Source organism: Archocentrus centrarchus, chromosome 12 (genome assembly GCF_007364275.1).
Source record: "Archocentrus centrarchus isolate MPI-CPG fArcCen1 chromosome 12, fArcCen1, whole genome shotgun sequence".
Taxonomy (NCBI): Eukaryota; Metazoa; Chordata; class Actinopteri; order Cichliformes; family Cichlidae; genus Archocentrus; species Archocentrus centrarchus.
In genome coordinates, this window is record NC_044357.1 from 15,819,389 (window position 1) to 15,836,893 (window position 17,505).

The 17,505-nt window shown below is 38.0% G+C and overlaps 1 protein-coding gene across 1 annotated transcript in view; it reads right to left on the reverse strand.

Annotated features, from left to right (window-relative positions):
* LOC115789321 (transmembrane protein 132C) overlaps positions 1-17,505 on the reverse strand; it is a 156,123-nt gene that overhangs the window by 57,196 nt on the left and 81,422 nt on the right. Inside the window, exon 3 of the mRNA XM_030742693.1 lies at positions 13,996-14,139. Coding sequence (XP_030598553.1) covers positions 13,996-14,139 — 144 coding nt within the window. The remainder of the gene's footprint in view (positions 1-13,995; positions 14,140-17,505) is intronic.

Here is a 17,505-nt window from a genome sequence, read left to right on the forward strand (position 1 = left end):
AGAAAACTATCTATAGCAGTCCATCTATCTTACAGTAGGCATTAGATCCATCTTAGACAGATGGATGTCTAAATATTTATCTCTTGAAGCATATCTATGAATCTATGTATATCTATCTGCAGTATACTGTACAATTGCTGCCCCTAAGGTTCACAGTTATATATGATAATATGATAATATACTATATGTGACTCACAGTACTCAAGTGACATTTTAAATAGTGAAAAAAAGCAATGTCTAGCAGAGGCAGAGGTTTTTTTTAAACTCAAACCTTTATGAACTTTTTAATATGGGAATTGAGATTTTCATTTTCCCGAGAACTGAGTATGCTAATCATTTCAGTCTATAACAAGCTTTCCATTCGCCTCAATGACGCTTGCTTCCTCTGTTTCACATAAAGACCCTCAGAGGCGCATGCCACGTTCCCCAGCAGATGGCTGGGGCAAACACAGAATGACAAGCCTCGATTTCAGCAATGCTTAAAACATGATTTCATCAACTGTCGGAAAACAATTTGAATCTTTAGCCTATTTTCACACCGGAGTTTGCACACTGAGAAGAGTCATCAAAGGCTCAGCAGCACACTGAGACTCTTTGTGCAACTTCCCTGTAATCTTACCCCTAAAATAAGTTCCATTATTTGGCTGAACCAAGTGCAAACATGATGAAACATGCACACTGTAAAGCACACATTGTTGGCTTAAATTTACTTCCATTTATCCTGGTTTCTTGTTGCGTTCTCACTTGAGACGTGTTGTTTGTAGATAGCAGCTGTAAGAACTTTGGTTTATAGGCTTGCATCATTGTGTAGGTGTTGTAAGGCTGTCTTGTCAGTCTTTTAGGTTAAACCTTACTCCTCCACACTTACAGCAGGGGTCCTCTCTAGCAACAATAGACAAATTGAATGTTGTGGCATGTGTCATGAACCCCATAGACTTTGAAGGTGAAAAAATGCCGGAGGGTTCTGTTTCTTCTCTGTTGCTTGTTTGGGTGTGTGTTTCAGATAGTAAACACGCTAAGTTGTACACATACAGTACAGACAGGACTCTGTAAATATTTACAGTAAGACAGATACCTGACAAATACCCGAGCAATTTTCACGTTATACCTGTCCTTATACTTGAGGACATTTGTATTACAACACATTAGGCTATAAGTCTGAAGTGAAGCTTATTAATTAGTGCAAGATTAGATAAAAGGAGAAGGTTACCAAACATCGTCTACCAGTATAAAAAGACTAACTACACAATGAACAATTAGTAAATGTTTGAGAAGATCTTCAGTTAACTAAATAGATTATCGATGACTTTGTAGAGTAGGAGCAACAATCACACCATCATCTCCCCATGCAAACCTGCTCAGCATATGAGCAAAGCAGTTACAGTATAAATGATTTTTAACCTAACTTATCTATTTTTATGTATTTATTTTTACTTGGAATGCATAGCATGTTGGTGGTATCTATATTACTGGCCAATAAACAAGAACTTGACTTTGTTTAATTATTATAAGATTTTTCAGAAAAAAGATGTTTGTCTATGAACAGATTAATCTGTACAACAAACAGGTCACATACAGTAGATGGGTTTATTTGCTCTGTGTGTGTGTGTTGCTTTTTGAGCTCAAGGGGCTTCCTGAGACTACTGACAATACTGTCATAGGGAATTAAAGAAGTATTACTATATGTACAGAATACAGTATACAGAAGTGACACATATATAAAACAGAGACATATGAGTGCTCAGTTACAAAAATGTTCTAATATTAATTTGGACCCTGACTACCTCACCCCATTGAATGGTAAGGTAATCAAAGTACCACCACCTTTGAATGGTATCAATCCATTGAATGGGTGTTATCATTGGTTATCAGCCCCACAGTTGTGTATATATTCAGAAGAGCTCACATTGTAAGGACATAAAGTTTGTGTCCCCCTCTACGTGGATCTTTTACCATCTCAGTCCCTATATATCATCCATCCATCTTCTCCTGCTTATTCAATTTAGGGTTGAGGCTGGAGCCTATGCCAGCTGTAATGGGGCAAAAGGTCACCAATCTTTTGCAAAGCTAACACATATAGGCAGACAACCATTCACACTCAAATTCACTCCTATGGCCAATTTATCACCAATAAACCTAATCCCATGCATGCCCAGAGAGAACCCATGCAAACGTCACACAGAAGGGCCTCAGACATTCAAACCCAGTACCTTCTTGCCGTGAGGCAACAGTGCTAACCTCTGGCCCGCCATATATTTGAGAGTGGAAATGTTGCCTTGAAAGAGTTTACAGCCACAGGGCTAGAATGTATATTATTTCTGATTGGGCTGCAGTGTTCAGCTGAAATTCTTCTTGTCTAACCAATGTATACCAATCCATGTGGACATTTAAACATGCATATGAACATTTTTATGCTGTATTTTTTCCCGTAAGAGGGTAGTTGAAATGACATGTGACCACAAGGGTAATTTCCACAGAGAACAGGAAAGGTGATGGTAATGGAGAAGGTTAGGAGGTCTTTTATAAATAGTGGAAGAGGGCTCAGAAAAACAGTTCTTAAAGGGATGTGAGATTCTTTTTAGTGGGCAGCAGCAAGGGATTTAGACTGATATCATCTGTATCATACATTTTTTAAAAATTATTTTATTATCTCTCTAAGTTCTCAGTTTTTATCTATAACAAATTCCCAGGCCCTCAGTTTGGATCCAGAAGTAATCACTGGTGCTGCAGAAACAACTAATTCTGTTAAAATAGGACAAGATTTTTCTTAAGCAAAGCTGGATGATATTATTCACCATGAAGAATAGAGTTTCTATCTGTGGGCTTGCAGTATAAGTGAGTTTTTAGGCTGTTTTCTTTAATTAGAAGTAAATCTAGGAAATTAATGTTTAAAATGTGAACCAAAGGGATTGGTTCATAAAATTATGGAATTCCTGTAACAAAGCATCTGATCCTGTACAAATAAAGAAAACACCTTCAGTAAGTTAATGTGGATTGAGAAAAGTATCTAATGACTGACAATCACTACTTGTTAAAATTTTCATGTATAAGTACACACAGCTTTGAGGCATTTTGATACAATGGCCTAAAACCTGAAAAAAAAATCATTGCCATAAATAAAATAAATTAAAAAATAGAAGCGAGAACTTCTCACTTCAAAATACACTGTGCTGTCGTATACAGTGTTGTCTTTGTTCAAAAAGAATATGGCAGCTAGCAGGCACCCATAAAAATGCCCATTAGTATACAGAGATTCAGTGTCCATTGAATACTGCTGTGTTTTTTTCAATTTCCGGTGTTGGCTTGATGACTTTGATGAACTCTAGCATACAATGGTAATGTTTTCACCGGTGCTTCTAAAAAGTAATACACAACATTTTCTGGTAAAAATGGAAGAAACTGAATAGTGGGGAACTCAACTTCATATGTGCATGTTCAGATTAATAACCTTGTTCAAAAAAGGTTTTAGCCCTGCTGTGAATGCGCCGACTTATGAAGCTGAGCTTTATTCCAGTTCTCTGTAGAAGGTAGTATTAGTAAAATGTATTCATCTCCCACTCACATGATAGCCAGTCTAATATGACCATGGCCTTTTATTTATCAGCACTCCAAATAACTTGTGTATTATCTTCTTTCAAGGATTTTAGTCCATTTGATGTTATTTTTCCTAGTTATATTTGACTTTTTTTTTTTTCAAACAAGAACTGATCTTTAGTCAGCAGACCAGTGTATCTGTCTGGTACACCTCAGTGTGAGATAATGTCAAGATAATGTTTACTTTGTTTTGAAAGGATCATATGGTCTGTTGTAGGCATTCCACAAAACCACAACTGTCAAAATGACCCCTCTGGCATTTTAAAAAATATGTAAGTCTATTAAAATAAAACCCCATTAGCTCATGTTTCATGACTTTTCCTAAAATTGCTTTACTTAGTGAATTTTGGTGAAAAGAAAAGAAAAAACAATTAGGACATAATTTTGACCCCACAGAAATCAATGTAAAATGCTGTGCTCAACATTTGTATTGTTTACACGCTTTTTGATATGAAGGCTACTATAAAAGGTGCTAGAGCTATCTAGATGTGATTGATAAATTGCTGTCCGATTCACTGTTTTTTACAGTTGTGTATTTTACTTACATAGTAATGTACAGCTTTTGTATTTATTTGTATTTCACCATATTTATATTTACATTTCCTATATGATTGAGTGCACAGAGACTTGACTTTGCCTTGGTTGGAGCACCCACAATTTTGTGGTATCAGGTACAATGACATTAAAGGGCTATTCTATTCTATTCTACTCTAAATATGTAGTTATATAAAAATACTGAAGAATTACTGGAGGGATAAACAGGTCACAAATGGGATATTGAGCTGGGGCAGAGCATATGACTGGATGCTTGGAGAACCGGGAGGGTTGCTGACTGTGCAGAGCAGTGGGAGAACCATAGCTGAATTGAAGAGAGAGTCCAGAGTTTGGAGTACTAATCTGAGCAAATAGAAAAGAAAGAAGAAAGAGAGCTTTATTTGTCACATACATATACATGCAGTGAAATTCATTCTCTGCATTTAACCCATCACACACATGGAGTATGTAGTACACACAGCACACCATGGAGCAGGGGGCAGCCAAAGGGCGCCCGGGGAGCAACCTGGGGGGGTGGGCTTGCTCAGGGACCCACAGTGATGCCAGCCCGAGGATTCGAACCAGGGTCCTCTCAGTGATGAACCCTCTTCTTCTCCCCTAGGCCACCACTCCCCATTCCCCAAATAAAGACTGAAATCCAAAGCAGATAAACTGGATCAGACAGTTGGTCTGATTCACCTCATCAGCTGTGGCCTGAGAAGCAAAGCTGAGGAGGTGAAGGGCTACAAACCGTGGTGGAACAATGTGGCCAAAGAGGAGGCAGAGCTAGATGAGATGATAAACTTTCACTGTTCTACTTTTACAATAATGATTTTTGATGGGTTGTGTATTTTGCTGTTTGTTGTATCCTTTAGCCAATGAATTTTAAAAATATATTTTCACTTTACAATCTGTAAGGAAATAATCTCAGTCATTTGTAAAACTAATAAAACCTAAAACCTAAATACTTGTTTTGTCAGATCTTACTTATAGTTAAAAACTTAACTTCTTCCTCATTGTCATTGTTGCTGCTTTTTCCAGGATGGAGCCAAAATGACCTTTTCTGGTTCTAGGGGGTTTTTAAAGTTGGTGGTCCTAGTGATAATTTTGTCCCCAAACAAACCCTCCATTTAAGACTAAAAAAATAAATGCAAAAAGAATGAATTTTCTAGACATCACTGATAATTAAAGCGAAAAAAAAATGCCCAAAAACTGACTTGTAGTATTCCTATGGCTGAAGACTCTCTTTATGGTGAATCATATCACCCAATGTCTCTTAAAAAAATCTTCCTGCCTTCAAGTTCAACAGAATTAGAGAGATCTGCAGTTTGAATGACGAATTCTGCGCCCAAACCAAGCATCTGGAAAATCACTTCAGACATAAAGGACAGGATAAAAACATGCATCATTACTTTTTTCCCAACCTGTCACAAAATGAATGCCTTGCTGCTACCCACCGAAAAGAAACAAAACTTAGAATTATTTATTATTTCAATATTCAGTCGTATCAAAGGCTTCAGAAAATGTAATAAAAAAGCTGGCACATTCTTGATACAGATCCAGCACTAAGCAGTGTTTTTTTTTTTTCTCAGCCCCCTCATGTTGTGCATAAAAGACCTCCTAACCTACATGGCATGCTGGCTTGTACGTCTTCCCCCTCCATCACTCACATTTCCTCATCCTGTTGTGGTCATTGCCAATAATGCAATTTTATGTTTAGAACTAACTAATTCAACCACCCCCATATAGGATAGAAATACAACATAAAAAGGTTAATTTTGTTTTCTACTTCCAAAGCCATATACAAGCCTAAATTTTCATTTGGATTGGCAAATACTGTATGACCACTATATTTAAAAACCTCTACAGCTAAACACTTGTGCACTACTAGAAACATTATAACATCTAATAATGAAAAGCAATATTTCATCTCAAATATGTGAGGTGATTAAATATCATTTTAGAGGGGGAAAATTAGGGTTTTGACATTACACCATTTTGGAGCTAGAATATCCTGTTTCATTTCTCTGTGTTAGCTGTTTTATATGTGGTGTTTTCTGTACTTGTCTCACTTTTTGTATTAAATTTTTGCTTGACACTAGATAAGTAGATCAGACCTGTAATAGCAGGTATCACACTCAGTCTTTGTGGAACAATTTCAAAATAATGTTCTTCAACGTAATATTGTGAGGACTTTTAATATCTCATCATCTATAATACGTACAATATCATCATAAGCTTCTGAGAATATGGAGAAATCTCTGTGCGCAAGAGACAAGGGCAAAAATCAATAAAGAACGCCCATTATCTTTGGGCAAGAAATCCTACCAGTGGCTAGAAAAATAGAAAATAGAGGAGTATCAGGGGCTGAATGAACAACTGGAGCAGATGTGGCAGGTAAAGTCCAAAGTTGTCCCAGTGGTAATAGGAGCAATAGGAGCTACTATATAACCCTGAAATTGGAAGAGTGGCTCCAGTAGATTCCAGGCACAACATCAGGGGTCTCTGCCCATTAGAGTCCAGTCCTAGGAACTACTAAGATACTGTGCAGAACCCTAAAACTGCCAGGGCTCTGGTAGAGGACCTGAGCTTGAGGATCACACATACATCCCCCAGGCGATGACAGGGAGATTTTTATTTATTACGTACTCTATCACCAACAAAATGGATGCAAAATGAGTTTCTACCAGGTATTCATTTGAATATTCTGAAGCTGTTTTTTAAAATTTTTTTATGCTGTACTGAGCAGTGGTTATATGTCGCTGCTCTTGACTCACTCTGTGAAATAGATTGATGTTCATTTATGCTCTCAAACAAGAACAAAGCCCCAAGGAACAGACGAAGAGGGTAAATTTGTGTTGATACAAACAGGTGTTGGTTCATCCACACAAAATCAAAAATAAAACAGTAAGCAAGGACAGATTTGAATATCTGAGCATCTGAATCCATTTCATCTGTCCAGTTAATCTGACTCAATCATGGTTTTTTGTTTATGCACCCCTAAACAACATATAATCATGTTAGCTAAAGTACCATCTACCTCTGCTTTAACCTTCTAAGACCCTGCCTCCTCATATAGGAACATTACAGTTCTGCTCAACAGTGTTTTATATTTTGTTAAACTATGTTGACTTTGTTGTGTTATGCTGTAAAATAAACTCATCGTCACCATGTGAGGATGTCTTTTGTTTTTTTTAACAGAAGTCATAACAAAATACAACTTCTTGTTCGAAGAGCAAGTTTAGTTTATATGCATATCAGATCCAACTAATCACAAATATCTAGGAGAAATTAAAAACGCATCGTAAACAGGAGCTCAGGTCTCAGGAGGTTAATAACAGAATGTGTGCACAGTCTACAACAGCATGCCTGTATCATTCTTCTGAGAAAACTGAAAAACTTAAAGCAACTTGATGAAATCTTTGCTAGGATTCTGACAGCTTCTAAAAAGTGAAACAACTTTCAGAAACTTTACCAATACTTTCTTCATCCATGAGCAAACTGCTAATATCCAACTCGGACCATAAAATAACATTTCAACCAATACAATCAAGTTGAAAGGCTACACAAGACAAACTAGTTGACGGCTTTGACTGTACTGTCTCAGAGGTGGAGCACAGTGACAACTGATTATATCAACTTCTGTACAGTGAGGACATTGGGATGTCATTCGGATCGGATAAGAAAACAAATAAAGCCTGAACCAACAAGAAAACTCAAATAACACATTAAACAAGCAATGAACCTGAAACAATGAAAAACAAGGCAAAAGAGACAAGCAACTGAGAGGCAAACAGAAGAGAGTACATGATGCACACAAGAGACAGATTAAAGAGGCATTCAAGGCTGATAACCCCCCAATATTTGGAGACCATGACAACAAGTCACTCAAGTAAGCAGCACAAGTCATTCATAACTAATAACACTTTTTTTCTCCAGGTTTGAAACCATAGAGAGCTCAGATAGATGCAGGGAGGTGCTGGAATCTGTAACTGTGTGGGCTTAAGCTAGAGTGGAAGTCTCAGAGGGTCAGACTGCCAATGTCTTTTAACACTTCGATGAATGTAATCCCACCCTCACAACATCACTGCCTCTGTTCTAAAGACAAACAGTTTGGAATTCGCCCTCCTGTGGCAGCCCATTTTCCTGAATTCTGTCTGCGCGCGCGCACGCACACACACACACACACACACACACACACACACACACACACACACACACACACACACACACACACACGCACACACACACACACACACACACTTCCCATGACCTGGAAACCGTCAAACATCATCCCAGTTCCTCAGAAACCACACCCCAGGGAGTCCAATGTGTTTTAACCTGTGGTCCTAACCTACAGACTTAATAATTAACTCATTAGAGAGAAACAGCTCTCATACGATACAGGGTAAAGCTGACTCCAGCTACTTTGCATACAAATGAAAGCAGAACACAGAAGATTCTGTTTCTACCTCACTTGTGTTAAAATATCTAGTATTACCTGGACAGTGGATAGTTCTGTCTCTGATGTTTAATACCCTCAAACAGAGATGAGCCTTTTTCAATGTCATCGGCCCATTGGCATGACATTTACCAATCAGTGACTAATGTACAGCTGTTGTGTTCAACCAATTTTGTGATTCTTATATCTGGTATCCTGTTTTCTAAGGACTTCATGTGGATTTCATCTACTGCAAGTGCTGTCCAACAGGGAATTTACTTTTTAAGATGACTCCGGTCATTTCGACTGTGTCTAATTTTCTGCAACACCATAAAAATTCTACTGAAGTTGCTGCCTTTTAAAATGGTCCCATACCAGATGATCATGAGCAAGGTTTTTATCTGAAGCTTGTTCGGTTTATTCTTTGACAGTGTGCATCCATCTTTGCGATGCAATATAGTAATCTCTGACATTGATTATGTTGCCATTGCCCTTGCTCTAACCTAGACACTGACTGACATTTCATTTTTCTCTTTGTGTTATTCGAAACAACACTCATCCAAGCTGCTTCAAACTTGGCACTGCATTTCCTTGAGTGCCCAGCAATACACCAACCAAGTGTAGAGTAGATCAGATAAACAGTTTTTGAGAAAAACAACAAATATAATCATAGCCAAAAACACAGCTGTCATCTAATTTAATAGTGAGAAATGGTCCATCATTATGTGGGTACAGACACCTGTGAAAACACAGGAATAAAGAATGGGCAGATGAAACTCCCAGCATTTAAATTTTAGTGATTAGATCAGGCAGTATTGTTTTATGGCCACTGATTGACCACTGATCTTCACACTATCCATAGTTAAATCTAGCCAATATGGAGTCTCTTGTGTTTGGTTGTTCACATGAGCTGGCATTTGAAAACATTTAAATCATACTGTACACTTGTTAAAGCAATAAAAGACATTATGCACTGTATATATACTGCATAAGCGTGTATCATGTATTTATGAGGAAAAATGTGTAACTGTATAGGAAGCTATGTTGCTGATAACTGAGTTTCAGTTAAGTACAGTTAATTCAGGTCAAGCTATCTATAGGATTTCTTTTTCTCATACTCAGACTGCAACAATAACAATAAACTACTTCATGGAGAAGAGCTATAAAAAATGAAAACATATTTTGCATTAGCTTTTGAAGTAATTAGGACAAACTAATGATAGTAAAAACAAGATGAAGTTAGTTTGAGATAGCCAAGCAGGCCAGTTTCTATACCTAAAAAAAATTGTAAATTAACTAGAGCTTATATCAGGTTTTATATAGTTGCCAATATCAGTATACACATAAATTAAAGATAGAATTTTGCTACATTTATTCACAATTTGGGGCTTTTAATGATTTCTTTAGACTGTTCTTTTTCCAGGGTGGAATGATTGTACAGCAAATATCTTTAACAACTTTAAAAAACAAGAATTTGTGCACAAGTCTGAATCTATTTTGGATTTTCTCTAATTCACAGAGGGTCAAAAGTATACATACAGGCTGAAATATATACATACACCCCCACTAATATTTGTTTATATGTCCCTTAGCAAGTTGCACCTTAATCAGATGCTTTTGGTAGTCATCAACAAGCTTCTGGCATAATTCAGGCTGGATATTTGACCACTCTTCTTGGCAGAACTGATAGAGTTCATTTAAATAGCTTGGTTTCCTGGCATGGACACGGCTCTTTAGCGTAGTTCACAAATTTTCAACATGACTGAGGTCGGGCTAAGGGAAGACCATTCCAGAAACTTATTTATTTATATATTTCTGCAGATTCTAAGATCATTAGATGAGGCGATGGTTGAATAGTCAGGTACAATCCTAAAGGAAACAATTACATCATCCCATTTGATTTATCACAATGGTTAGCTCATGGATGTGAGGCCGATAAATCTATGGTTAAAACTTGTAGTCCACAGTGCTTTGAATATCAGGAAGCCTAGAAAAGTACTATGCAAATTCAAGCAAAAAAAAAAAAAAATCTATTAAAATCTATTACTTTGTCACAATAAGTTGAAATGTATTGGCCTTGAGACCTTACATGATATTATAAGACTTATAGTGTTTGTTTAGGATAAACACATCAGCAGTCATTGCTTATTTTTGCAATTTCTTATGGTTAAATACACAATATACTGCATGTGCCTTCTCCAGATGGCTTCCATTTTCACTTTTGATTTTAACAGTTCATGGTGCTGGAGAGAAATAGCTCTTTTGCAGCTATGCTGTCAGTTTTTATTACCTAAGATGGAAGAATGCTTTCATCTAAATTTGCTAAAATCCATGTTTCCTGTTTTAACTTTTGTGAGGGTTAGTATTACATTGAATCATCTTGTTCTTTTGGCTGGTCCCTTTATGGATCTTTATGGGTCCATCTCACCCTATCCCTTGCATCCTACTCTGTCACGCCAACCCTCTGCATGTCCTCCTTCACTACATCCATGAATCTTATCTGTGGTCTTCTTCTTTTCCTCCTACCTGGCAGCTCCATCTTCAACATCCTTTGTCCAATATATCCACTATCCCTCCTCTGCACATATGCAAACCATCTCCAGCATTGTCTCTCTAACTTTGTCTCCAAACTGCTCAACCTGAGCTGGCTCTCTGATTTACTCATTTCTAATCCTGTCTAACATCTTCAGCTCTGCCACCTCCAGCCCGGCCTCCTGTCATTTGCTCAGTGCCACCATCTCCAAACCATAGATCATAGCAGGTCTCACTACCATCCTGCAAACCTTCCCTTTCACTCTTGCTGCCATTGTTCTGTCACAAATCACCCCTGACACTCATCTCCACCCACTTCACCCTGCCTGCACTCTCTTCTTCACCTCTCTTGTGCACTGGCCATTGCTTTGAATTCACCTTTCTTGCGCACTGACATTGGCATTACAATTAATATGGCATAAAATAAATGTGACAGAAAATCAGTATAACACTTCCAACTTTAATCCACTGCTGGATTAACATTTAGGCACAGATCTAAATTTGATGAAAAGAAGTGTGCCAAATTTCAAAACTTTTACCAGCTAGTACTAAGCAGTTACACAGACTAGGAAAAGAGGCAACTATTGGGGACAATGTAGTGTTGCTCCTTTAGCCCCAGTGAAAGTGGGAAGGAAGTGACCAAAGCAATTCTCTACTGAGATTGAATTGCCCCAGCATCATACTCCTGGTATATATATATCTTTCAAGCACTCCCATTGATTCTATTTTAATGCTCAGCAAAGTGGGCTGATTGACGGCTGACCAATATTTTTTACTCAGTGCAGTCAAATAAAATGTTTCCCAGACTACGAATGTATTACTGACGAGAAAAAATATGATAAAATACAAATCCTTGCAAGTATGAGAGCTAAGTGATTAGATACAAATTCAAGACTTAATAAAACCATTCAAGATTCTTTCTTTCATAGTATTCGAATAGTATTACAGTACCGGTAAAAAGTTTGGACATGCTCAAGTGTGCCCAAACGTTTGACTGGTACTGTATATATTACTATATTATACTATATAGTATTATAGCAGTCTAACAGACAAAGCTCACCAGAAATATTATATTTTTATGTGTTCTATATATTTTTTACCTTTTCATTAGAATAGACAAACCATGACTGCTGCAAAGCACAGTGTTGCAGTTGTTGCGTTATCAACAAAAGACTACTTCAAGGTAGTCTTTTGTTGAGTGCTAAATTGCAAGGTATAATACAGATTCAACATGTATGACCTTGATTTGAGCAGTCCTGTATAATTCACTGTATCTACCCCTCAGCAGGGCTGTGAAAGAGAAACATGTAAATGATAGATGACTTGTCTTTCATCACTGCCGTCACCTTGACACCCAGGAGGAAATAACAACCCAGCCAGTGGGGTGTGTCACTTCCTGTGTGCAGCTACTTTGTCTTTTCCTAAAGCCATTTAGCTGTAGAAGTGAATGTCAAGTACTGCACTGACACACACACACAGACACGCACATGGTTATTATTCATTGATTGAAAACAGCAACCTGTGAGCAACAATTACCTACATGCAGTGCTTTACATCATTTTGACACATCATGGCTTTAACTAAGTTTATTTAAAGTAATTGCATTGTATAATTCTGCATCCCTAAATAAGAGGGTTGCCACTTACTGATATTTTAGCCCATTAATGGCACAACATTTATGTGCACTTTACCTGATAATCCTTGTTAAAGCGAAGCTGAATTACTAAAGTTACAAGCACATGAACTTTTCACAACCCCAGAATCATATTAGTGCATCCAAGCATACTTCTAAAGACTGTTTTTGAGGGAATTCTTTAAAACATCTGTGTCAGTTTATTGTTTTGTTTAGGAAATTTGATTTGTGTAGGAACAGCTCTTTAATATTGCTAGGATCCTTTTTGAATATAACACTAGTTGTCTCTGCTTGCGGTTGGAGGATCACATCATGCTAAAGTCCCTTTGGAATATAAACTGTAAAGGATTGAGTATCCTGAGCAATAGTCAGGTCTCTCATTGTTGAATATTATGGGAAACTGCAACAAGGTGAAATTTTGAGAGGTTTCTGCAGTCGAGCAAAGTCTAAGTAACTTGCACTTAATGGCATGTATACCTGTATGTAACATGTATAACCAACAATAAATTAATTGTACAAGACTCAAAAGCTTGCTATAGTATAAGATGTTAATTGGAGAACCATATTTTTTGTTGCCTGTTTTCAGCTGTGCATTTAGTTTCCCATGGCAGGACTGTTGATTGATAATGTATCATACAGTACCAGTCAGAAGTTTGGACACACTCATGTGAGGTACTGTATATTATGTAACAGTGGATTTCAAAAGCACAGAGAAGGAGTAGCATGAGCAGCCTTATGAGCAGAGAATCGGCGATGCTCAGTGTGACTATGTCTATGAGTTTAAATGCAATACTGAGTTTTCCGAAGTGCTCAGTGCCTGAAACAAAATTGTAATTATGCACAAAATGCTGAAAATAGACTTAAGTGTAAACATTTGCTTTACAGGCAGAGCATTTGTACAGTTGTAATGTTACACGTACAGACATGCTTGTAAGGAACAGAGGTATGTAGACCGAAGGAAAAATGTCAAATATTAACAAGGTTGGGCAAGCCCAAGCACAGATTATACTTTATGTTCCTTGAACAATGCATTTTATTGACTACGCCTGGGACTAGCTGAGAAACTGTGTGCATGGCAGTGCCAAAGATTAATAGTTTAGATGCTGAATCATGTTCTCCTTCATACTCATATTTTGCAATCACTCTTTCAACACCCGAGAAATGAGGTGGAGTGCTGCTGTTTGGTTGTTCAGCAGGGATGTAAGGTTATTATTTTAGTCACACACTGATTAATTCACTAGAAGGAGGGAGTCAGACGTACCTTTGACTGAAGCTGTTCTCCTTCCTGTGGCAGTGCAGGGTGACAACTCTGTGACCTTCACTTCTGACATCCTGACTCACCGTCCACATAACTGGGTTACTGGCTCTGGCTCCCAAGAATGCCACACCATCCTTCAGCTTGACCCTGAAACACAGGAATACAGTGGTCAAAATCCATCCATCCATTTGCTCGATGCTGAATGGTGAGATACATATATAGAGCAGAAAAAGTGGAAACTCCTCCTAACAGTCTGATTAGAAAGAAGGAGAATGAAAAAAAAAGGATTAGAATCAGAAGCTGCAGCATTGGAGACTGAAGAGTGGCTCCAGCCAATTTTAAGCACGTCAACATTGGTGGATGGTCTATGACTGAATAAAGGACAAAAGATGGCATGCTAGCTGAACTAAGGAGTCAGGGTTAGCGAGTTCAAATTAAACTTGTTATTTGTTAAACAGAATTAGTGCACACACTGTATAGAAGTCTTACATGGCAAGACTTGTTTTACAAACAAAAACAAGGGCAACGACTTGGCACCAAGCACAATTTCAGACAAATTTTGGACATTTTTTTTTTTTTCCTCTGAACCTGAGGTTTTAAAAGAGCTCCAATATCTACAGCTTCCATGCCACTTCTGTGTCCCAACCTTTTTGTCCTGCAATCACTTCCATTACTGATGGTCACAGTCCATGGGAGGATACTGAGATAGTGAGAAACCATAACCGCCCCTTCTTCCAGTATGTCAACATGCAGCTCCTTTCTGCATTCTGCTCTGTCACATGAAGTTATAAGCACATGAGTGACTTTCAGTTCTTTCTCAACATGCCAAATTGCTCTTTTTCAAACCTTTGGCATAGATGTCGCAGTATATATCATGTGGGAAAAGAATCAAAGAGGAAAATAGGTGGCAAGTGAAAGCTGCTCTAAAGTAAAACACTAACAGAGCAAAAAAAGGTAAGGTGAAAGGATCATTTTTATTCACTAAAATTTGAGCGCTGGGTAATTTTCTCCCGTACATCAAAATAATTGAAGACTGTCCTCATTCTGCATCTTTGAGAAACTTGCAAAAGATGAAGAAAAAAAAAAAACTGAGCGTTAACAGCGGGGTGATGACATGACATTCTGTGAAGCAGTGCTTAGAAGAGAACAGTCATTACATCTTCCATGTTCAACCAGTCTCCTTTGATCTTATCATGGTTGCTGCTGCGGTAATAACTGGCCTTGTGTTGGTCGCTGCCTCTGACGAGCAAAGATAAAGGCCGCTGGTGTGGAAGGCGCAGGCAATAACTAGGAGGAGACAGCTGATTGCTGTCTGCCCTCCTGTTTCCAAGTCGTCACCTTAGTCGTGGCATGGTAATTACCACAAACTCGCAAGCAGATGCAGCGCTGACAGAGAACTACAAAAGGACCGATAATCAACTAAATTCATCCAGTATTCTCTATGCTGCATTGATCACATCTCAAACTCCAATTTCAGAGTGTAAATGTGCTGCATTTTCCTTCTTTTCCACGTCGGTTTTTAGCTGGTGTGAAATTAACTCGAACAACAAGTTGATAAGTTGATGTGTCTGTTTATGCTGATTTGCTTGCATTTACATGGGCGGCCAAACATATTTTTAAAATATTATACTCTGCATTTCTCTGTAAATGATCCGTTAGTCAATAAATTGTAGCTGATGAATTACACTGCACTACAGTGTTGATGTGCTCTATGTTTTTTCTTACTTACTATAATAGTATTTCTATTATTTCTGAAATTTACTATTTGACATAAAAAAACAACCCCGTTCTAGGAACAGAACGGGGTTGGGGGTGAATTAACAAATGGCATGTTGTAAACGAGATTGGTTTGGCTAATGTGATTTCTGGGGGAGGGAGGACAAACAAGGGGAGGCAATAAAGGAAAGCAATTTGAAGGGAGCTCTTCTTTCACATGCATCAGCACATGAAGCTGCCTCATTAATTCCATGAAAACGTGCATCAGTGGGATGAGTATTTACAGATGAGATGAGGCTGTCAGAAAAGACAGGTTTCAGCTCTACCTTATTGAAGCTCAGAAATGACACACAAGACTGGACAAAGTCCAAATAACATGTCAGCACACCTTCCACTATGACATACCCCTTGCATATTGAATGAAATGCCTATGTGCATTAATATTAATGCACTTTACATAGCAGGAAATTGAACAGAATACAAACACACATTGCAAACATCCTGTAAGATCAGGTGTGGTGTGTTATGTATTTCAACCTGGTAATAATCCTAGATGATTAGGTAAGGAATTACAAACTATTGTGGTAAACTATTTTGCAGTTGGGGAGGCATGCCTGTGCCAAATTTATATAATATTTCACTCAAAGCCAGAAATTTGAATTAAAGAGTGCTGCTGCAGAAAGACATTAAGAATCATCCTTTGTGAGAAAAACGGGGGAGAAGTTTCCAACGCCCACCCCCCCAAGGAAATAATTAATGAACCAGAGACCGGTCCTATATACTCTGAAGCCTTTTACAGTATTTGTTAATGTACTGCTGTCAAATGTTAATTAATTATGGACTCCAACACACCAAGTTCAGAACTTAAACATAAAAACCACAGGGAGAATATTTCTAGTTTTTATATGACAGCTTTATGCGCAGCATTCTGAGTCTCAGGTTTACCTTTTCAGACACAGGGGATTCAGTCAAATGTCACAATACAAACAGGACTGCCCTGAAGAGCAGGTAAAGGACCCAAATGCACACCTGAGAGGCAGATTGGATAAAATGTGCCCCGGTTTACTGAGGCTGTTTGCAAAAGTCCACGAAAAGTCCAAAAGGTGAGGCAAAACTAAATCCACAAGAACACAGGAGCAGGAACACAGGAGAGGATCGCAGATACTCTCACAAGGACCAAAAGGAAAACTGAAGCTATTTGTACACACTAATGAGGACTAATTAGGGGACGTGGACACAGCTGGGGAAAACACATAGGTGCAAACAATCAAGGTAATGAGACAGGGGGCTGTAAAACTAGATACAAAACACCAAAATGGAACAAGAACTAACACTCAATTACAAAGGTTAGACACAGACCTACACACAGCAGCTTTACACTAAGGAAAACATTGGGAAATAACTAACAGAAGAACTCTGCATAATCACAAAATCCAAAAACTCCAATAATAAATAAAAGCACAAAAGCCCTGGGACCATGACAAGAATTAAATTCCCCTTTCAGTTAACATTATTTGGTCAGCTATGACATTTAACTTCAACAATTAATATAAAATAATCTCAAATTTCAACAGCACACAATGCTGTCATTTAAAAAAATAAATATTCCTCTACGGTAGATTCCTAAGAAAACTGACTGCTTTGATGCCAGACTTTTTCTGCTTTCACGCCACGGGCACTGCATTGCCCCTTTACACCAGGAACCGCGGCGCCCCGCTCAGGGAAGAAGGAAACTTACATTTACTGAGCTCAACAGTGGCCTTTCAAGCTGGAGAGTTAATAAATACGTGAAAATGA